The following is a 21528-nucleotide window of genomic DNA, read 5'->3' as shown; positions in this document are numbered from 1 at the left end:
CCCACACAGCCTCATCTTTCCCAATCTAAACAGGGCAGGTCCTGGATGTCTCCTCTCTCAGTCCATACCTGTGTCTGCAGATGCTGTGTTCAGCTTGCCAGAGGGCCTATCACAGTGCCCATGAACGCTTAAACTGCTGCTCCAAGAGATCACCCTGTAGTTGGCCAGTGGCCTTATGAGCAGTCTTTAGACTGTCTCTAAATCAGATTCATTCATTCAAGTACTTATTGAGCGCCTGTTGTGTACCAGGCCCTAGCATAGATGCTAAATGCAAAGATGATAGATTGGAACCAGAACCCCTAAACACAGAACGGATCTGATGCCTCGTGGGCCCAGCCGGGGACTCGGTGACTCGCGTGTCACAGCGGCTGGGCGGATCGGTCTCCTCCCCTTCCTCTACCCGCCCCGCCCCGAGGCCGCCTCCACCCGCGGGATCCCAGCGACGCGTCCGACGCGTCCGCGCGCCAGGACTACTGCGTCCTCCTGTCTGTCTGTCTATCCGGCGGCGGGCGAGGTCCGGGCTGGGGCAAAGCGGTGCCCTCCTTCCCTCCCTCCCGGGAGCCAGCGGAGAAAGAGTCAGCGGGGGGTGAAAAGAGCCAGCGCGGGGAGATCACGGTGAGCGTGTAGCGCAGGGACCCCAAATCCCTGGCTCTGGCGGGCCCACGGGCAGATGCCACCGGGCGGGGACATAACGACCTGCAGCTCTTTTGCCCCCGGGGACGCCACCCCTGAGGAAACCTCGGTCGCGGCTCCATCCGGCACCCTCCATCCATCTCAACATCCCGCATCTTGAACTCGAATCCCTGCATCCCACATCCTTCATTCCGCATCCCGGAATTCTGCATCTCCACATCCCGCGTCCCTGCATCCCACACCGCAGCCCCCGGTAGCGCGCGGCCCGGGGCGGGGGACGCGCTCCAACCGAACACGGGCCACTGCGGGTGACAGCCTGGGGTATGATGCCCGCTGTTCTCCGGGTACCCCAGGGACTGCAGGGCACAGACCCCCGAGCCTCCCTGCCGCCCCCCCACCGGCGCCCCATTGTTCTCTGCCGCGGCTCCTGGGAGGGGGAGGGGGCTGCTCTCTTCTTAAAGGGCCCTTTCTCCTTCTTGTCGCCCCTGCAGGTCGCGAACACCAGTGGGGTGGGGCGTGCCCACGGCCCCCGCCCCTCCCCAGGGTCCCCCAGCTGCAGGTCCGGACCGCGATCCCCACGCTCCGCCCCCTTCCCTGGGAGATCTACCACCACTCAGGCCGGCCAGGAGAGGGGACAGGGGTGCAGGGGTGCAGGGAGCCCCGTCGGGAGGGGCGGACCCAAGTCACCCCGAAGCGAGGCACGGGATCTGGAAAGCGGAGCCAAGCGCGCAAGGAGCAGCAGGCTGGGGCCAGGGCCTCCTGGGTGACAAGGCCCTGCGTGGCGGACAGAAGGAACGGGAGAGAAGCAGGGACAGGCCGGACTTAGAGGGGCAAGTGCCTCCTCACTCCTGCACCTGCACTGAGGGGACTAAGGGATTGAGATCATGTCCCCCACCTAGGACAGACATTGCCTACCGCGCACCGCTGTGTGCAACAGCTGCGCTCTGCGGGAAGGGGTCCTCGCAGCGTCTGGATGGCCACCCATCCCCCTAACCCAGGCCTCTAGGCCTTGGAGACGAGCCCAGCTGGAAAAGAGGCCACACTCCTCGCCGCCCGCCCTGGAGAGGGAGGACGAAGCTTCCCCGGTGCTCCCAGGCCCAGGAGGAGCTGGGCCAGCAACAGTGGGGACCTGGCCCCGCAGGCGGCAGCGGCCATGTCACGGCCAGGCCAAGGTGTGATGGTGCCGGTGAACGGGCTGGGCTTCCCGCCGCAGAACGTGGCCAGGGTGGTGGTGTGGGAGTGGCTCAATGAGCACAGCCGCTGGCGACCCTACACGGCCACCGTGTGCCACCACATCGAGAATGTTCTTAAGGAGGATGCCCGGGGCTCTGTGGTCCTTGGCCAGGTGGACGCCCAGCTGGTGCCCTACATCATCGACCTACAATCCATGCATCAGTTCCGGCAAGACACAGGTGAGTGGCCTCCCAGAGGCCGGGCCAGCAGCTCTCACAGGGGGCGGGGGGGGGGGATGCAATAATTCCCCCCTCCCAGAATCCCTGAAAGGGGAGTCTGGGGCTCCTGGGAAAAGAGACCGTGTGACCTGGTCCAGATTAACATGTTGGTTCCAGCCCTATGTCTTATATTAGTTAGGGGTGGGGGGATGGATATGCAAATCACACAGCTCCAAGCCTCAGTTTCTTTGCCTGTAAAGTGGGTAGATTGCTGTCTCTCTGAGCTATGTAAAGATTTCTTTAAGTGGATCCCTCTTCCCCCCAGCCCTGAGCCCCTCAGTGCTTTAGCACACCCTCTTACCAAACCCACAGGACTGTTTGGTTTCTCTCTACTAATCACAGGCAGAAAGTCTTCCCCGTCCACCCCCCAATTCCCAGTGGGCCATTTTACAGGCAAAAGAAACTGAGTCTCTTCTGCAGCTGATTTGCACTCAGAGCCAAGATCAAAATCCAGGCAGCTGGGAGTCCAGAGCCATGGGGACAAACTGGCTGCAGGGGTGGGGTAGGGGTGGGGGGTGGTACAGATGATTCCTGAGAAATGCTGGTGATGTCTAAGGTGGTGGTGGGGGGCATGCTGGAAGAAAGAATGGCAGTGGCCTAGGAACGATGAGACGTTGAAGTGTCAAGGAGTGTAGAAATTCTTGATGGTCTGAAATGGTGCTGCTAAGCCTGATATTAGGAGTGGCCTGTGACGGGGGGGGGGGGCAGGCTAGGGGGTGCTGGCCATCTTGGTGGCCCCCTGGTGTGGGTGGTAGCTGTTGATGGTGGCCGTGGTGTGTCTGTGGTACAATCGTAACCGTGACGCTAGAGATGTCCCTACTCTCAGGCCCTCTCTCCTCTTCCGGGGATTTGTCACCTCTGTGGAGAGTTTCTGCCACATCACCGGGTGGCTTTCTGTGACACAACGACAGGCAGTGTGCAGTGAGGCCCTGCCTCATGGGAACCAAGGAGCCCTTGGTGTGTTTGACCTCGAGGGGCAGTGATGGGGACTGAGGAGGCCTCTGTGCTTCCCTGGGTGACCGCTGCAGGCAGCTAGCCGTGATGACAATAGAATTTTCCCCCTTCCTGGCCAACCTGGAGGCCGCTAACCACCTGTAGCTATTTCATCTTGAGTTAGTTAAAATAAAAATACGTCAGCACGGAGCCACGCTTTGATCGCTCGAGAGCCACAAGCAGGGCTAAGCAGTGTGGACCCAGGGTTTCCAGGGTTACAGAGTCCAGACATGCAAGGGGCAGGGGAGCGGGGGACACACATCTCCAGGGGCCCGTCAATGCAACATTTCAGTGTATCTGTTTCCATAGCTTCAGGCATCTGTCCACTGTGGCCAGGCCTGTCATAAGGACATTTACTGATCTACTATGTGCTGGAGTGCAGTAGGGAACGAGACCCTTCTTAGCAGGAACTGGCCACTAGCAATTGTCTCTATGTGGTCCAGGAGCAAGCAGGAGGCAAGAGCCTGCAGGATAAAGATGTATGGATGCTTAGGAAAATAGAACAGGATGTGGTGTTCCCAGAAAAGGAACCAGCCAGTGCAAAGGTCCTGGGGTGACAAGGAACTACAGATGTTCACATCTACAGAGTTTGGGAGACCGGGAAGCTGGCTCCCGACATGCAGATGTAAGCCTGCATGCATCCTGCAGCCCTTTAGACTCATTCTCCTGGAGAAAAGGAAGGTGTGTGGGGTCTGAGAGGAGTAGAGGGGCTGGTCCCCTCACCTGCACCTTGATTTAACTTTCTGTAACTTCACAGTATTGGCTGTAGAGATTTTCCGGGACTTAACTTGGAGGGTGGGTTCCTTAGAAGCAGAAATAGCCCCTCCCAAGGGCCCCAAATTTGTATCTTTGCCCATGGTCCTCCCTTGGGGTCTCCTTCAAGTCTCAGCACCCCCATTTCCACCCTCAAAGTCCCCAGAGTCCCAGGCCTACTCCCTACAGTATCATTCTCTGGCCAACCCAGGCCCGAACCGTCACCTCCCAACCCCTCTCCAGCACTTCTTCAAGCCACGCCTAGCCTGTGAGCTGGGAAAGGGACTGGGCCTCTGAGTGCCTGCCAAGATCCCCCAACAAGGTACAGAGTCTAGAAACCTGGAGGGAAGTAAGGGGGGCAGCTTATGATTCTGGGAAGCTTGGTGCCAGGCTGCCTCCCTGCAGAGAGACAGACTGGGCTGAGCTGGTTAGGAAAGGCCTCTCTGGCCCTCCCTGCCCCAGTTCCAGGAAAGAAGCAAGCCATAAAGGATACAGGTTTCCCTTTAACTCTGAGAAGTCGGGGGACCAAGTCTGAGGACCCCTCTCCTTCCCAGGCCCCAGTTTCCACATTAAGCAGAGAGAGTGGAGCCTGTCTCACCTCACAGGACCAACTCTTGCCCCATAGTGAACCTGTAGCCTGGCACATTGCTGATGAGAGGGGGGTGGTACCTTCTAATGCCAGGGGCTGGGAATTGTGCTCAGTTGATAGAGGGGGCATAGGCAACATGTCGGTGCACACCTGACACTCCAGCACACCAAGGTGCGGGCAGGAGGGGATCGCAAGTTCAAGGTCATCCTCAGCTACAAAGTGAGTTCGAGACTAGCCCGGGATATACGAGGCCTTGTCTCAAAAACCAAACCAAAACCAAAAAAACCAAAAAGGACCAATGTAAAGCTATAAAACCCAAAACTCACATCCATGCACCGAAACGCACAGGGCTCCCATCTAGACATCAAGGTCCCCTAGAAGCTTCTGAAAATTGACCTCCCCTCAGGCGGGGAGATGTGAGCCGGGTTTTGCTCTAATGCAGGAGATGGTGGGCTTTTCCAGCCTCATAGGGCCTCTGGACCAGAACTCTGCCACTGGAGCATGCGCATTGCCTCGACCCTATGCAAATGAGCAAGTGTGGCTGGGTTCCGATAAACCTTGTGGCCGCCTCTGATATTTGAATTTTGTGCCATTTTCGGGGCTCTTAAGTTATCATATATTTTTTACAACTGTTGGAAAATGTAAAAACCACTCTCCATTCTTCTGCGGACGGGGGGGGGGGGGCGGGTTGTGTGGAGGCATCGACCCCCTCCTCCTGCAGCCCACCCCACCCCCACCCCCTGCCAGAGCATCTTTTTAAACCTGCCTGGTGGGGTGTGACAGGAGCTGACACTCCAGAACACCCGGTGTGATGTAGGCACGCCTCAGGATGTGCCAGACGGAGCTCGTGTTCAGTGCAAACACGCGCGCGCGGCCACAGCCTGCTCGCCCAGCACACAAATGTCCTGTCTGTCTGCCTGCAAGGCGGCCAGCCAGCCGAAGGGAGGGGAAGGGGAGAGGGTCAGGTGTCAGGCTTGGGGACAAGAAGAGAGGACAGACCTGTCACGTGGCGGGTCTGGAGGGGGGAGACAATTGTTTACTCAGCTGCCCCAGATGTTTCCACTTCCCCCCCCCCCAGGGGGTGGTTCCCACAGCCCCCACGTGGAGGCAAAGGCTACATGCCCTGACCTCGGGATATTAGATTCCTAACAGTTACACCCCATTGTCTGTGGCTTGGGAGGTTCCCCTTGGGCTTCCATGTGGGTGAGGACGCTTTTCTTTTCTGTGCTGGGATTTGAACTTTGAGCCCGGGACCTCACACATACTGGGTTAGGGCTTTTCCACTGACGAACATCGCCCAGCCCTCTTCAGTGTTCATTTTGAGACAGGCTCTACCCTACTGGTCTTGAACTTGTGACCCTCCTTCTCATTCTCCTGATGGAATGGAGGGCCTGGCTGGGCTCCCTTTGCCTGAAGCTCCACACCACCTCAGGTGGTTGCAAATTGACAGGACCTGAGGGGTTAGGCCAAATGAGCTCACAGAGGTCAAGGAGCCACGGGAATGTGGGGGTGAGGGGCTAGGGATGGCTTTAACCCTCCCCAACAACTTCTCTGAGGCCTACAAGAGTTAGACTCCAGATAGGAAGACTGAGGCCCAGAGAAGGTGAGTCACCTGCCCAGGATGACACAGCTTAGCAGCCCCAGGGCCTCCCTCAAGATGTTCTTTACACAGCTGGAAACGTGTGATCTAGTCCCTGTGGATAGCAGGCTCCATGGACTCTGTGGCCAGGGGGTGGGGGTGGGGATAGAGAGTTCCTGCGTGACAGGTGTCTCCCATGTTCCTCCTCACCCATAAGAGACAGCTAAGGCAGACACCACGTTGGAGGCTCTACCAGCGACTGTGGCTCAAGATGCTAGGCTGGAAACAGACATAGGGGACCTACATCCCTTCCCTGGGCAGCCAGGACTCCCTCATCCCTCATCCAGCCCTTAAGGGCAGGTAGGTCCTGCCTGAGACACTTAGACCGAGGGGGCGGGATGAGGTTACCCAGAGAGAAAGTGCAGCTATTGTCACGGGAAGCAATTCCAACATTTACAGTCCAGATGGGATGATGACAAAGCCCCAGAGAGGGTGAGTGGCCTGCCCAAGGTTACACAGCTTTTCTCTCACAAACCAAAACTCGGCATCTTAAGTCAGGTCTCAAGGACAGAGATGAAGGCTGGGTGTTCCTTCTCCCTGTCTCCTGAGAACTCTCTCTCTCCGGCTTGTTGCTATGTTCAAACTAAGGCAGGGACATCTCAAAGTACCCTGGAGCCTCTAGGGCCTGGGTCCATGACTACCACACCTCTGAGGCTGTTTCCTAGCAGGTCTGGGGCTCAGCTTGATGCCAGAGCAACAGGAACTGGAAGGAGGGTTCTATCAGACCCAGCTAAGCTGTCAACAGCTAAGCCGTGTCCCTGTGCCTCTTGTCCCTGTCACAGCCTGTACCTCCCCTGTACTTCTGTTCTTTGGGGGTCTACTGTTGGTCAGGCCCATGACTCTTGAGGCCCCAACTCCATTATTGGTGTTGCCCAGGGCCTGGTACTGGGCTGGGTGTTGGAGGGGCTCAGAGAGAAAGCAGAAACAATCAATCTCAGATTTTATCTATCAATACCAAAGCCATGTCAGCGCTGAGGAGAGATAAAAGCCAGCACGTTGTCATGGAAATGACTTCTGAGCCCAGTCCTGACACTGAGGCCAACAGAAAGGTGTATAAAAGCCCACCTGCTGCTGGCTGTGTGATTGTGGGCAAGCCACTTAACCTCTCTGGGCCTCCATTTACTGCAGTGTAAACTTGGGAGTAATCCTTCCCTGGGACGGTTTTTCAAGAAGCCTGGAGAAGATTCTTACACGTCATTCTTAGGGACACTTACGTAGGAGAAGGACCTGAGAGCCTTCTGAGGCCCGGGGCGTTCCAAGCAGGCAATCTGGTCTCCTGTGGGAGTGCAGACATGTGCCAGGGTCTAAGAAGCAGCAATCAGCACAGGAGGTGCACTCAGGCCTGGGGACAGAGGGAGGTGGCGACAAACAGGGGTTGCAAACGGTGATCCCTTGGGGCCCCTAAGACCTGGCAGACTTGGCTGCCAGCTGCTGCCCTTTAACAGTCAGGCCCCAAGGGACTCAGAGCCAGTATGCAGTACCAGCATCATCGTTAATCTCAGACCCTGGGAGGCTGGTGTAGGTGAGCCAGGGAGGGGAAGGTTCTCCTGCAGTGAGTAGGGCTCCCCTTAGCCACACCCTGAAGCTGGGTGGTGAGAGCGCCTGTCCAGGAAATAGCCAGGGATTGGGACACAGGCTGGGGAGTGGGGGTGGGTGGGGGTGCTGCAGTAACCCCCGAAGGCTGCTATGGGATACCTTGGATGGCCTTGAAGGTCCTGAGTCTGTGAAGAGGGGTTTTGGGTCACAGTGCCTCCTGCCTCCCTCCCTTCCTCTCTTCTCTGGCAGCTATGGAGTCTATCTTAGATGTGAGGGGGGGACTGAAAGTCAGGATGGGGGTACCTCTGTGATGGAAGAGAGAGTGCAGAGAAGGTGAAAAAGAGCCTGGTGGGAGGAGGATGGGGAGGGAGGACGCTGGTAGAGATGGAAGAGAGGAGGGAGAGGAAGAAGAGGAGGAAGAAGAGTAGTCATGGTAGAAAGTGGGAGTTTGGGGGCAGTAGCATGCCCAGATTCCTCTTCATGCAAGGACCCCAGGGACCTCCCCATTTTCTCCTGAACCTGCTGCCTCCTATCTAACCACTGACACATCAGAATCACACCCAGCCCTGGCCTGTCCTCAGCATAACCCTGCCTTCTCACCATGAGTTCACTCAACCTAGGACAGCAGCCAAAGCCATGGGGGCCCAGACCTGACATAGACCACCTTGGAACCCTGTGGGTGGGAACAAGCCTCCCCTGTCTGGCCCAGGAGTTCACTGGGCATAGCGAGAAGCTGTGACTTTGACCCACCAGAGTCCCCAAGCCTCCGTTTTATCTGCAGTATGGACCCGTCAGCAGCATCTTTGGCCAGGCTGTCCAGCCTTAAGTCATTTTACAGGGTCCAGTTAGCGATGTTCCCTGGTGTGCTTGAGGCCCTGGGTTCGATTCCCAGCCCTTCATAAACCAGGGGTGGGTGGTAGAGTATAGCTGTAGTCCCAGCACTGGGGAGGCAGAAGGGTTAGAAATTCAAGGTTATCCTCTGCTACATAGAGAGCTTGAAGCCAGCCTGGGCAATGTGAAGCCCTGTCTCAAAGAAAAAAAAATCAATATGAATTTAATGAGCACCTACTGTGTGCAAGTGTTAGGAATGTCACAATCAGCAGGGCAGACACAGAAAGCCTGCCTGTGGTACTCAGTCCTGGTGAGGTGAGGAGGTACCACAGAAGACCAGGACATGGGGCTGTCTCTGACCTTGGGTCTGCACAGCTGCCAGACTGGGGCTGTGTCTCTTCAGATCCTGCATGACTTTGCCCTTGCTCTGCCTCCATGACAGAACCTCTCTGGGCCCCTCCCACATTCTCTCTGGACCTGGTCCAGGCTGCCACCTCCACCTGCTCAGACAGCAGTGACTGGGGTGCATAAAGGAGCCTGGCAGGCAGCCCCATAGCCTGGCACCCTGAGCCGTAGAACAAAGGACCCAGCCATCATAGGTGGCTGCCAAGACAGCCTGCCCATACCTGCAACTCTTCCACAGTGACAGTGACACAGCCCCTGTGAGTCTCTGTCCATCTCTCTTGGGCTTCCGTGGGGTCACCAAGGGTAGCAGAGCTCAGGGGAAAAGGCCATGTGGAGGCAGGGGGATGGAGGATCATTCCTGTCGAGGTGTGTGTAGCCAGGTTCTGTGGGAGAGACAGTCTTAGTTCAATCTCTGACTGGCTAGCCAGGTGATCTCAGACAAGTTTCTCTGTCAGGGACTCAGTTTCCCCATCTCGGTAGAGATGGCAAATTCAGTTGCCTGACTGGATACCAGTGCAAGCAAAGGCTGGAAACCCACAGGTCTAAGCGTGTCTTACACTTTGCCCCATGGCACATGGTAGGTGCTTAATAGATCCCTGAAGGCACCGAGCCAGTATGACATCTGTGATCCCAGCACTCCGAGGCTATGGCAGGATTATCAGTTTGATGCCAGCCTGGGCTACAAAGTGAAACCCAGTTTCAAAACCAACAACAACAACAACAAAGATGAAAAATACTTGAAGTCATGCACAGAGTGGCCCTGACCCAGCTCTAATGACCTGTTGTTAAGGAAACCAAACCTTGTAACCATGGTCTCTGGATATTCAAGGATCTGGAAAGCCAGGCTAATGTGTCATTTATCCCCTCCCCATTTTTTTTGAGACAAAGTCTATGTAACCCTGGCTATCCTGAAACCTACTTTGTAGACCAGGCTAGCCTTTAACTCACAGACATCCACCTGCCTCGGCCTCCCAAGTGCTGGGATCAAAGGCATGTGCCACTATGCCTGTTTACACTCTCAGGTTTTAAATGTTGCTCATGAGGTTTTTTTTTTCTCATCATAAGCAATGGGCGAGCAGAGAAAGCCCACATTCATGCCAGTGAGAACCTCCATTCTGGCCATGAGAATGGCCCACTTAGTATTCCATAGCCACATATTGCATCATTCACTCACTGCATCATTCATTCATTGCATCACTCATTCATTGCCTCATTCATCCATTGCATCATCCATTCATTGCACCATTCATTCATTGCACCATTCATTCACTGCATCATTCATTCACTGCATCATTCATTCACTGCATCATTCATTCACTGCATCATTCATTCACTCATATCCAGCCATCATTTCCACGGCGCTGACCTTGTGCTACTGATGATGCTGAGATGGGAAAAGGGGGCTGAGAAACCTGCCCCAACCTTTTGGGAGAGGGGTGTGGCCAGACTGAACGGGACACAGACAGCCTGTCACCTAGTGATTCAGCTTCTGGTTCTCCAGAGCACAAGATGTTAAAGGAGCCTGTGGGAGAGTCCTTGGTTCTCTTTTAAGATGGTGGAGAGGATTCCAGAGTTAAGCCAAGAAAGTTAAACTCGGAGGGGAAGAAAAGTGGAAGGGTGGAGGAACGTTTTAGACAATGGGGGGAGGGGTTGGCAGGTGGCAGCCCCGCCCCCGCTACCTCTCTCCCGCCGCCACCCAAGAATACTGATGTTCCGTATTGTGTCCATTTCACAGGCCAGAAGGAACAGCTTGGGGGGGAGGGGCAGTCAACAGGAGGAGAATTCAGGATCCCTCTGTCTCCTCTCCTTACCCTTCCCACTCTAAGCTGCTGCTGAACCAGGCCATCTGAATCTTGGGCCACAGGAATCGGCATCAGGAAGGCCCCCAGGGCCATGAAGTGCACAAGGACTTACATGCAAACACACACACAAATACACACACACATACACACACTGCAGCAGCCGTAGGGCATCAGTGGCCAGAGTGGAGAAAACCTTGTGCCCAAGTCCTCCCCACCTCTAGGGAGCTTGGGCAGCCCCGTGCCCAAACCACTAATGGGCCAGCGCCAAGTCTGAGAGTCCCACAGGAGCAATCACAGAGAAACAGAATCTGCTGGTTCATTGATCAAGGCCAGAGCAGGAGGCCTTTGGCCCAGAGCCAGCTGTTTCTCCCCCAGTCAGCCAGTGCTGGGGGTCAGACTTCTGTGTTTTCCTGGGGAGCCTCAGTTTCCCCACTTTTCAGATGGATCCCTTTGAGGAGATGATGCCAAAAGACGCTACACAACACAGGGCTGCCTTTCTTACTGCTGTAGGAGACGACACCAGCCCTGCAGGCAGCCCGGCTGCTGTCATCTCCTGGCTGGGGTTTCGCTTCAGCCTCAGCTATGTCTCTCACTTGCTAGGTAGCCTCTGTGCCTCAGTTTCCCCCTGATGACAGGGGCTTCTTTAACACACACAGTTAAAGAAGCAGCCCCAGACAGTCTGGAGTCTAATAGACCAGGGAACTGAGGATAGCGCTGCGTGTGTCCCAGAATTGCCCGGCACCTGGGTGTCCTTAGCTATACCGGGGGGACCTGTGCATTCTCAGTTGTACCGGGGCAGCCAGCTCCATTTCGCAGTGTGGTTGAGGATGAGATGGGGTACAAGTGAGTTCCAGACAGGGAATAAGCCTGTGTCATTGGTTTCAGGGATCGCTGAAGGCACCACAGCATTCTTCCCTGAACCTGGCATCCAGAGAGGCTCAGACTTGCCCAACCCCCAGTTTGAGGCCCCCAACTTGATGGGATGGCCATGGCTGACTCCCAGAGGCCTTTCCTCCCACCAGGTTTGGGTGCCCCTCACTGAGGTCATTTACCTCAAGGAAGCCACCTCCAAAGGGAGAGGGTCTCCACTGGGGGACTGTTTAGTGCCAGCAGGGCAAGCAAGGGTTACCTCCATCCACAAAGCCACTGTGTTCTGAAGAGCTGGAGGTGAAAACCCCTCCCCCTCCCCATACACCTCTAGGTGTGTGTGGGGGTATCTGGGTAGGAAAGCAAACTGAGGTAGTGAGCTCCCCGTGAGCTCAGGAAACAAGCAATCCTCCGACTCCCCACCTCCTCTCCTATGCTCAGCCTTCAACTCTCACCCTTCCTTACCTCCCCTCCCTAGCCCTGTCTCCTCAAATGTTAAAAGGGACCGGTCAGTCCGTGGCCTGAGAGGTAAGGGAGGGAGGGAGAGAGCCAGCAATGAGCCTGCAAGGGCGCGCATACAGTAGGTACTCAGCTAGGGTATACAGTAGGGTATACAGTAATAGAAACTGATGCTTTCTGGTGGTGCTGTGTCTCCACCCACCACCTCCCTTCTCTCACTGTCTCAGCCCCTGCCTCCAGCCCTCTCTGACTCTGCTGGCCTGCCTCTAGGTTTCCAGGCGCTCTCTGGTCCAGCACACAGTACCTGTCCTCTGGCTCCCAGAGGGATAGGCATCTTGCTGCCTCGGACAGGCTATGAATGAATGTGTGCCTGTCTCTCCATCTCTTTGTCTCCATCTCTCTTGGGTTCTCTGCCTTGTCTCTCTGTCTTGCTCTGTCTGTCTGTCTGTCTGTCTGTCTGCTTCTCTCTCTGTCACCTATGCTCCCTCCCTTGTCTGGCTGTCACCTCTGTGTGGTCTCAGGCCCTGCAGCCTCCAGCAGACACGAATCCCCCAAGTCCCTCATCAGTTCAGGCCGTTTTTCAGTTGTTCATTCTTATGGGACAGAGGAAGATGGAGCCAACACAAAAGCTGACACATTAACACCAGGCCCAGGACAGTCTTCTGCATAGCTACTGACAGCCTTGGGGTCCCACTCTGGGTGGCCAGCCTTGGATTGGAGAAGCCTGAGCCTATCTCCCAGGTTCACACATTGGGTGTCCAGTCTTTGGCTCTTTGTTCTGTCCGCAAATCTAGGCCAAGGCCACCGTGGAGGAGGCTGGCACGGCTGCCTAGGAAATCTCAAGATCCAAATCCAAGCGGACAGTGGGAGCCAGCTGCCTCCCTTCCCAACACACCCCTGGTTCATGGCCATCCTGAGCTGGAGGGGCAGACGGACAGGCGGCAGCAGGCCCAGCAGTGCAGGGTCTAGTAGGGCGGGCACAGCCGCCCTAATTACTCCAGCTCTCCAGGCTCCGATCCGTTCTCAAAAGGACTCCAGGGACACTGCCTTTAATAACTACCACTAAACAGGCAAGAAAATCCATGCCTGGTAAACAGAGCCCTGGGGAGGAGATGCGGGCTGGCCAGCTCCCAGAACCCTCTGCGGCCATGGCAATCTCCAGAGCCCTCTCCCAATGCCCTAGGTCCACCTCCCCTCACCTCTGCCAGGCCGGTCCCTCCCCTCCCCCTCGGCTCCACAGGCCTGTGATTCAGCTGCACATGCCGTCCTCCCAGGCAGGTTTTGGAAACACTGTAGCGCTGTTGTAGCCTTTTGTCACCCCAGAAGTTATCAGTCAGTTCAGGAGAGGAAAGCAGGAATGATTCCAGGACAGGGCAACGACCAAACGTGGCAGCTTCTGCGACAGAACTAAGAAGTCCTTACTGGAGGGGCTGGGCCTTCGAGAAGCTCTGTGGGATGGTAAGGAGCTCACCATGTAGGGACGCTGGAAGTGGGTCATGTGTGGGATAGCAGCCAACACGGATCGATCGCATCTATACGCCAAGTCCCATGCTAGGATGCTAGGCAGCTGTCATGCCTTCTTTTACTCTGTCCCCCAGAAGTTGCTTGGGGGAGTTGTTAACACCCCCATTTTACATATAAGACCACTGAGGCTGTTTGAGGAGCCAGGGTTCCCACAGTCTCGCTGACCTACTGGCTGCTTACAAGAAGCATTCTGGAATTCTCACTCATTCTGACCCTGAGCCCCCTTTGGCTGGGGACCTGAACAGCAGGTGGAGCACAAGGGGGCAATTTCCTTGTGTCCCTCCTATCCCATTCAAAGGGGCGTGTCTCTTCACCTTACCACAAAGCTGACCATAGTACTTAGGGTTCATCTCTCAACAGCCCCTCATTCTGCAAATGGGAAAACCTAGGCACCAAGCAGGGAGGAGTCTAGCAAGCAGGAGCGAGGGGACAGGATACAGGGCTTACTCCCAGCACAGAGAAAACCACAGAAAATCGATATGCAGTCCATTAAAACAAACAGGCATCAGGCCCTAGGGGAGTCTTCCTGTAGTTGGCTGAAACATTATTGGTGTCTAGGGACCATATTTCATGGCACCTTCTACCCTGCCCATCTCCTACCACAACTACAGTTCTAAGCCTCAGTTTCCTCAGCTCTCAGGGCTGGGGCTGTTGTGAGGGGCAGCCCTGGCTATTCTAACAGACAAGGTCTTTGCAACCTGTGTGGCAATACAGTGTAGGACAATCAGACAGGGTCTGTGGTCAGGAGGGCAACCTCCCAGCAGGACACTACGCTGGGTGCCCCCATCTGGCTGTAGGCTCCTGCACTAGGCACCCTGGAAACATCTCATTTCATGAGGACCTACTGTGTGAGGCACTGTGCCCAGACTAGAGATGAGGGGGTTAGAGGGTTAGGCAGAGGAGCCCCTGTGGGCCTGAGCTGACAGGAAAAGAGCCTGCTGTGGCCAGGATGAATAAGTACCAGGGAGTGGGGTACGACAAGGCAGGGACAGGACAGCTCATTCAGCAGCCAGGTGTGGGAAGGGCTTTCCTAGCCCGTGACATCCGTACAGACCTGGATTAAAGAAGTCTGAATGTGGTTAAGTCATAATCCAGGCAGAAAGAACAGCTGTGCAAAGGCCCCTGAGGCAACACGGGGTTTGAGATGACGAGGGAGCAGCAGGGAGGCCAGGTCATCATGAGGACTTCAGCTTTTACAGGCCATTGGGAGCCACATAGCTCATGAGGATGGATGGATGTGGGCTGAACAGGATGCCCGGTGGGGACAAGGGCACAAGCCTACTGCTGTGGGCCAAGCAAAGGAGGCAAAATGGCTCAGGCTCAATGGCTTGAAGGAGCCGGGGATCGGGCAACAGAGCTGTCAAGAGGCAGCTTGATAGGTCTATCTGGGGACAGGAGAGAGGGTGGAGCCAAAGGCAGCAAGTTTGGGAGGAATCAAAGCAGAGGCAGGCTGCTCCCCACAGCCTCAGGCACCTCCCCACAGCCTCAGGCTCCTCCCCACAGCCTCAGGAGCTCTGCCCACGTGGCCCATCTCCCTGATGAGACCCTAAGGCTAACAGAGGAAGTCACCTGAATGTGCTTACACTCAGAACTAGATAGTCACGATGACGCAGGAACTCCAGATGAGGGCTGTCTGCTCCTCATCCCCCAGGGACCTCCTGAAGACTTTGCTAAAAGGCTACCCTTAGCTGGGTGTGGTGGCACACGCCTTTAATCCCAGCACTAGGGAGGCAGAGGCAGGCAGATTTCTGAGTTCGAGGCCTGCCTGATCTACAAAGTGAATTCCAAGACAGCCAGCACAAGACAGAAACCCTGTCTCGAAAAACCAATAAAAGAAAAAAAAAAAAAAAAAAGGCTACCCTCAAGTCCAATCAGGGGCCTGCGGGACATGTTGGACCAGGGAGCTCCCTGCCACTGTCGAGATGGGGCCAGCATATTAATCCTTTGTCTCATTGCGGTGGGGAAAGGAAAAAAAAAAAAAAAACAACTGACAAAATCACAGTTCGAGGGTACAGTCTGCTGTGGTGGGAAGGCATGACAGCAGGCACCCGGTCATGTGACATCCACTCGGTCATGTGACATCTGCCCGGTCATGTGACATCTGCTAGGTCATGTGACATCCGCAGTCAGGAAGCAGAGATCGAGGCAGATGCCATTGCTCAATTCCCTTTCTCTGATTTTCTGCAATCCGGGACCCCAGCCCACAGAGATCGTGCCATTTACAGTCAAGGTGTATCTCCCATCTCTCCTAACCCAGTCCAGAAACTCCCTCCCAGACACGCCCAGAGGTTTGGCTTCTAGGTGATGCATACTAGGCCCTGGCCAGTTGATGATCAATACTGGCCAGTTGATCAGTAACTGTTATCCTGGCCACAGAGGCCAGGGGAGGCATGAGGGCTTTCCCACAGCTTTGTAGTGGGTGTGGCCGGCCTTACACGAGTCCAGGAGAGTAATTTCTATGCTGTGGCACCCTGGGTTAGGCAGGCCAGAGCCAACTAAGGCTCTGAGGAGTCCTACAGCCTACAGTATACATCATTGGCAGATTTTCTCCGGAGCTCGCCTCTCAGGCAGAGGGGTTAAGCTTCAGCCAGAGCAGAGCAAAGGCAAAGGAAAACACAACAGTGGCCAACCGCAGGGCAGGCCCGGATACCACAGAGCTGTGTGGGGGTCTGGATGTGCTCTTCAGGAGCAGAGCAGATACTCAGCACTTGTTGACTGAGGGCTGGAACAGGGTGGGGTGAGGGGACGCGAGGAATGCCAGAAGAGGGAAAGGGAAAAGGTACATGCCGGTGTGAATGTACACAAGAACGTGTACTGAAAGAATTGAGAGATGAATGAATGAATGAATGAGTGGATGTGTGGCTGAATGAATGAAGTGAGAAATGCGCGCAGGTGTAACCGAATTAATGGACCTATGGGAGAAGTGTGGAATCCGGTGGACCCTGTGTGAACGAAGAAACCCACAACTGTTCCGGTTTCTGGGCACCCTGGGAGTCCGGGAGGGAGCTGGGTGGGCAGGTGGGCCTTGCGCTCTGTGTGGCCACTACCAAACTTTACTGTTCTCCCTGCCCCTGTGGTTACCTGGATCTTCGGGGTCGCCTTGCCCCTGCAGAGGGCGGACTGGCTCTCCAGGTCTACCCCTCCCTCTTTCCCCTTCTTGGTTCTCTTTACAGCCCCTGGGTACCTGTTTCCCAGCGTGCTGACTGAGCCTCTGCCAGCATCTTTCCCAGCCCCCTTGCCTTTTAAAATTTTAATTGCTTTTATTTATTAATTTATTGGAGGTCAGATCAAAGCCTGAGGGAACCGATTCTCTCCTTCCACCACGCGGGTCTCTGGGATTAGAATCTTGTTGTCAGGCTTGGTGGCAAGCACCTTCCCCTGCTGAGCCATATCGGAGGCCCAGTCTCCATGTCTTGAATCTCCCTGTCTGCGCTGATCCCCTTCCTGGCTTCGAAGGGTCCCTCTTGGGGGCCTGTATTGACATCTCTCTCCCTCCTGAGCACAGGTACCATGCGGCCGGTGCGACGCAACTTCTACGATCCATCGTCGGCGCCGGGCAAGGGCATCGTGTGGGAATGGGAGAACGACGGCGGGGCGTGGACGGCCTACGACATGGACATCTGCATCACCATCCAGAACGCGTACGAGAAGCAGCACCCGTGGCTCGACCTCTCATCGCTCGGCTTCTGCTACCTCATCTACTTCAACAGCATGTCCCAGATGAACCGCCAGACGCGCCGCCGCCGCCGCCTGCGCCGTCGCCTGGACCTGGCTTACCCGCTCACTGTCGGCTCCATTCCCAAGTCGCAATCCTGGCCCGTGGGAGCCAGCTCGGGTCAGCCCTGCTCCTGTCAGCAGTGCCTGCTGGTCAACAGCACGCGCGCCGCCTCCAACGCCATCCTGGCCTCGCAGCGCCGCAAGGCTCCCATTGCGCCAGCCGCGCCTCCAGCGCCCCCTCCGCCCCCGCCGCCGCTGCCACCCGGAGGACCTCCGGGTGCGCTCGTTGTGCGCCCCAGCGCCACTTTCGCCGGAGCTGCGCTCTGGGCCGCACCTGCCACCGGCCCCACGGAGCCTGCGCCGCCTCCAGGAGTTCCCCCAAGGAGCCCTAGTGCCCCCAACGGAGCGCCCACACCGGGCCAAAACAACCTCAGTCGACCAGGACCACAGAGGTCCACCAGCGTCAGCGCACGCGCCTCTATCCCGCCTGGGTAAGAGTCCCCCCACCCCCCACCTCCGGAAGGGCACCCAGACCCCTTAGCACGTTAACCAGCTGTTAACAAGCTGGACAGCAGGACCCCATGAGTCAGGGACCATCATTTACAACTGGAAGGTATCCCAGCTCACCACTTGTCTAAACTGGTTGGCAAACAAGACCCTGGGATCCTCCTGTCTGCCTCCTCCCCACAGCGCTAGCACTGGGAAACCATGACTACCATTGCCTGCCTAGTTACACCCATGCACACCCATGCATGCACGCATGTACACCCATGCATGCACGCACGCACCCTCCTGGGGGATGACATTTACGCCTTCATCATCATGTGACAAGCACTGACCCACTGAGCCATCTCCTGAGCCCCAATAGGTTTAACTTCCTCAATGTCTCTCTCTCTCTCTCTCTCTCTCTCTCTCTCACACACACACACAGACACACACAAGCTGATTCTAGAGGCCATAAAAGAGAGGTGCCTTCTGCCCATCACCCAGGAGAGCAGGGGTTCATCCCAGACCAACAGATCCAGTGATGGAAATTTTGTTTTATTTTTTTCATTGACTGAGGGGGCAAGGAATCGAACTCAGGATGTCAGGCTTAGCGGCAAGCCCCTTTACCACCTGAGCCGTCTTTCCTTTCCGAAAGAGAAAGAAGTTTGGGAACATAAGAGTCTCACCTGCTCCAGGCCACAGTGACCTTGAAGGTTGAAGCAATTTTCTCTAGAGAAACATCACCATCACTTTGGTTGTTTGTTTGTTTTTTGGTTTTTAGAGACAGGGTTTCTCTGTATAGCCCTGGCTGTCCTGGAACTCACTCTGTAGATCAGGCTGGCCTCGAACTCAGAAATTCTCCTGCCTCTGCCTCCCAAGTGCCCTTTAATAGGCATGCGCCTGGCTTCACTTTGGGTTTTTAATGTCACTTTCCAAACTGGGCTCCAAGGACTCAAGTGATCTGGCATGTAGGCTGGCCAGAGGGAGGTCAGAGGGAACCAGTCACCAGACTTCAACCAGAGTCACCATTTTGGGGGATCTTTTCCTGGTGATACCTCACTAAAGATTGAGGACCAAAATCCAGTTTGGGAATCAGTCCCAGGGCTTCGTGAAACAGGGGCCACACAACAGAGCCCCAGTGAGCTACTGTGAGACCCACCCTGGACACAAGAGCATCCTGGAAGGTGTGGGAGGTGCGTCCACAGCCAGTACCGAGCAACAAAGAAGAGACAGGTCTGGAGCTAGTGGGGGTCCCCAAGAGGGAGGGAACACAGAAGCAACTCTGCTTGTGTTCCCGGTGGTGAGCCTTGGGGTCTCCGCCGTGATTGTCCTGTAATAGGAAAGAGCAGGCTGAGATCCAACCGGACAGGGGCGGACAGATGGAAGGAGTTTGAAGTGTTCTATGAACCTGGAGGCTAAAGATGCCGGGGTGTACGCATGAGGGCCTGAGTTTAGTTACCAAACATAAAACCAAGCAGAGCAGTGTGCCCCTGTAATCCCAGTGCTGATAGAATTCTGGGGCTCACTGGACAGCTGCTGGGACAGAACCATCAGCCGGTGAATGCCAGGTTTCAGGGGATGGGGAGGGGACTGGAGAGCAATGGCTGTTCTTCCTGGGTTTAGGTCCAGCATCCACATAGTAGCTCACAATCACCTGTAATTCAGGCTCCAGGAAATCTGATGCAGTCTTCTGACCTTTGCAGGTACTAACACACATGATGTACACACACACACACACACACACACGCACACACACACACACACACACTCACACACTCACACACACACACATTCTCTGAAATTTGAGGTCATCTCAACATATACTTTAAAGTTGCACTTGCCACAGGGTGTGTGTTTGTGTGTGTGTGTGTGTGTGTGTGTGTGTGTGTGTGTTGTGTCAGTCTGTCTGTACGTTTTCTATGCGTGTGCACCACAGGCTGTGTGTGGAGACCAGAAGAAACTTTTGTGAAAGTCAGCTCTCTCAATTACTGTGCGGGTCCCAGGCACGGGATTCGGGTCATCAGGCTTAGCGGCAGGCGCCTTGACCCACTGGGCCGTGTCCTAGGCTGCGTTTCCACACGCACATCATAGGTCAGCGAGGACAGTGTGGAAGCTCCTTCAGGACACGCTGTAAACCTCTCTGGTTTTCCTGCCTAGCCATCGGCCTCCACGCATGCGCCGTGAGTGTCAACTCACAAAGCTGAGCTGGTCAGGGAGGAGGATCGAGTTCTCACTATGCGCACACAGGAAGCAGACATGCAACGGTCAAGGGAGTCAGCGGGCCCAGTCCTGGGAGGAGAGGGGAGCTCTGGGGAGGTGGTAGGACAGGGTAGCATATAGTCCAGATGGAGTGGGTAGTCAGGACAGGCCACCCGGGGAAGGAGCACACAGGAAGAGGCTGTTCTTAGGGAGGACTTATCCAGGGAGGAGCTGGGGTGTTCCATACCTGGCAGGTGGATGGGCATTCCAGGCTGGGCATTGCAGGTCGATAGGAGTGGAGGCTGAACAAATCTGGAAGGTTCCCGAAACAGCACATGGAAATAAAACCTCCCTAGTGGAACGGGGAGAGGGGTTATCTAAATTGGGATTTGGAGCCAGATTGGGGAGCCTCAGGGGAGCTTGGAGCTGGTGCCACCAGCAGCTAGGAGCCATGGAGCGTGCTTGAGCTGGACAGGGCCTCGGGGACAAGAAAGCCATCTCCTGGGGATGTTAATCATCAGACACATCCTACGCTGTCCTGCCTCAGTAGCATGAGGAAACCATACCAACCACCTCCCTTCTCCTGCCTGACAAGTGTGTGTCGAGACACCCCCCCAGCCCTCCCTCTCCAAGGAACCCCAAGAAATAACTATACCCCTGGCTCAGCACGAGGTATGGGTGGGTCCCAGGGGAGTCAGTCTGTCAGTCTGTGAACTAGACTAGGAAAGACATGTGGGTGTCTCCATGGACCTGGCAGCTCCCCCCAACACACACACACACATCTATCCCAGGCTGTTCCCTGAGTCGCCTCACATCCCCTTCTGTCCCCAGCTGAGTCTTTTCCTTCACCCACTGACCTACACTTCTGAAGTCCAGAAACCCAAAGTCACGGAGGGAATGGGGCTGACTCCCCTCAAGGTCCTACCCCTCCGAATCAGGGTGTCTCACATTGCCTTCTCTCTGGGTGGGCCTGAGTCCAGACTAGGTGGGCTCACGCTGGTGGCTGTGTTCCTTTGTTCAATGGCTCTGACTGTCCTCATCCTTTCTGAGATTCTTGGATCCCTGCATTTAGGTCCCTGGGTCTCTGCATCCTCCCTCCACAGTTCTCTGCACACACACACCCCCCCCCTGCCCCCTTGGGTTCCTCTTTCTCTCACCTCCTTCCTTCTCCTCTTTCCCACCTCCCAACTGAGTGACCTTCAGGAGTACTTTCACCTCTCCAGCCTCAGTTTCTCCACCTGACAGACAGAGTTCCACCTGCCACCTGTCCAGGGCTGGCAAGTGTTTGAGATCACACACTAAGTGTGATCGTTGTACAGAGGGGCAAAAGACTCCTTGGTCTGTGATGTAATTCGCTGGAGGGAGACCAGGAGGGAGGCCCAGAGAAGGGGATCAACCTGTCCAGAGTCACACAGACAGTGATAGGCCAGGGGTTTTTCCACTCTTTCAATGCTGGGACCCAGAGCCAGCTGGCAGGGTGGGCCTGGGGGGACACACAGGGTGGGAAGATCCGTTCTGTCTCACGGGAGGTCAGTGTCCATCACTGTAGAACACAGCTGCTGGGTAGAGTAACAGAGTCAGACTTTCCGTCCCACATGGGGGAGGGGGGGCAGCTGCAGACCTGTTTCTGTTTACAGAGCATGC

The 21528-nt window shown here is 55.8% G+C and overlaps 1 protein-coding gene across 4 annotated transcripts in view; it reads left to right on the top strand.

The window, feature by feature from the left end:
* The first annotated feature begins 232 nt into the window (after positions 1-232).
* The window catches only part of Dtx1 (deltex 1, E3 ubiquitin ligase), a 31665-nt gene continuing 10369 nt past the window's right edge, over positions 233-21528 (top strand). The window contains exons 1-3 of one of the 4 annotated variants that reach the window (XM_011248180.2): positions 233-615; positions 1125-2045; positions 16988-17690. In XM_011248180.2, the coding sequence (XP_011246482.1) occupies positions 1787-2045; positions 16988-17690 (962 nt within the window). In that variant the 5' untranslated portion in view covers positions 233-615; positions 1125-1786. Of the gene's footprint in view, positions 955-1124; positions 2046-16987; positions 17691-21528 lie in introns of all 4 variants that reach the window. The other 3 variants (XM_030254131.1, NM_008052.3, XM_011248181.3) reach the window with 3 other exon arrangements.

This window comes from Mus musculus, chromosome 5, assembly GCF_000001635.26.
Source record: "Mus musculus strain C57BL/6J chromosome 5, GRCm38.p6 C57BL/6J".
In the NCBI taxonomy this organism is placed as follows: Eukaryota; Metazoa; Chordata; class Mammalia; order Rodentia; family Muridae; genus Mus; species Mus musculus.
Note: the sequence above shows the minus strand (reverse complement) of the source record. Positions and strands in the feature narration are given on the sequence as shown.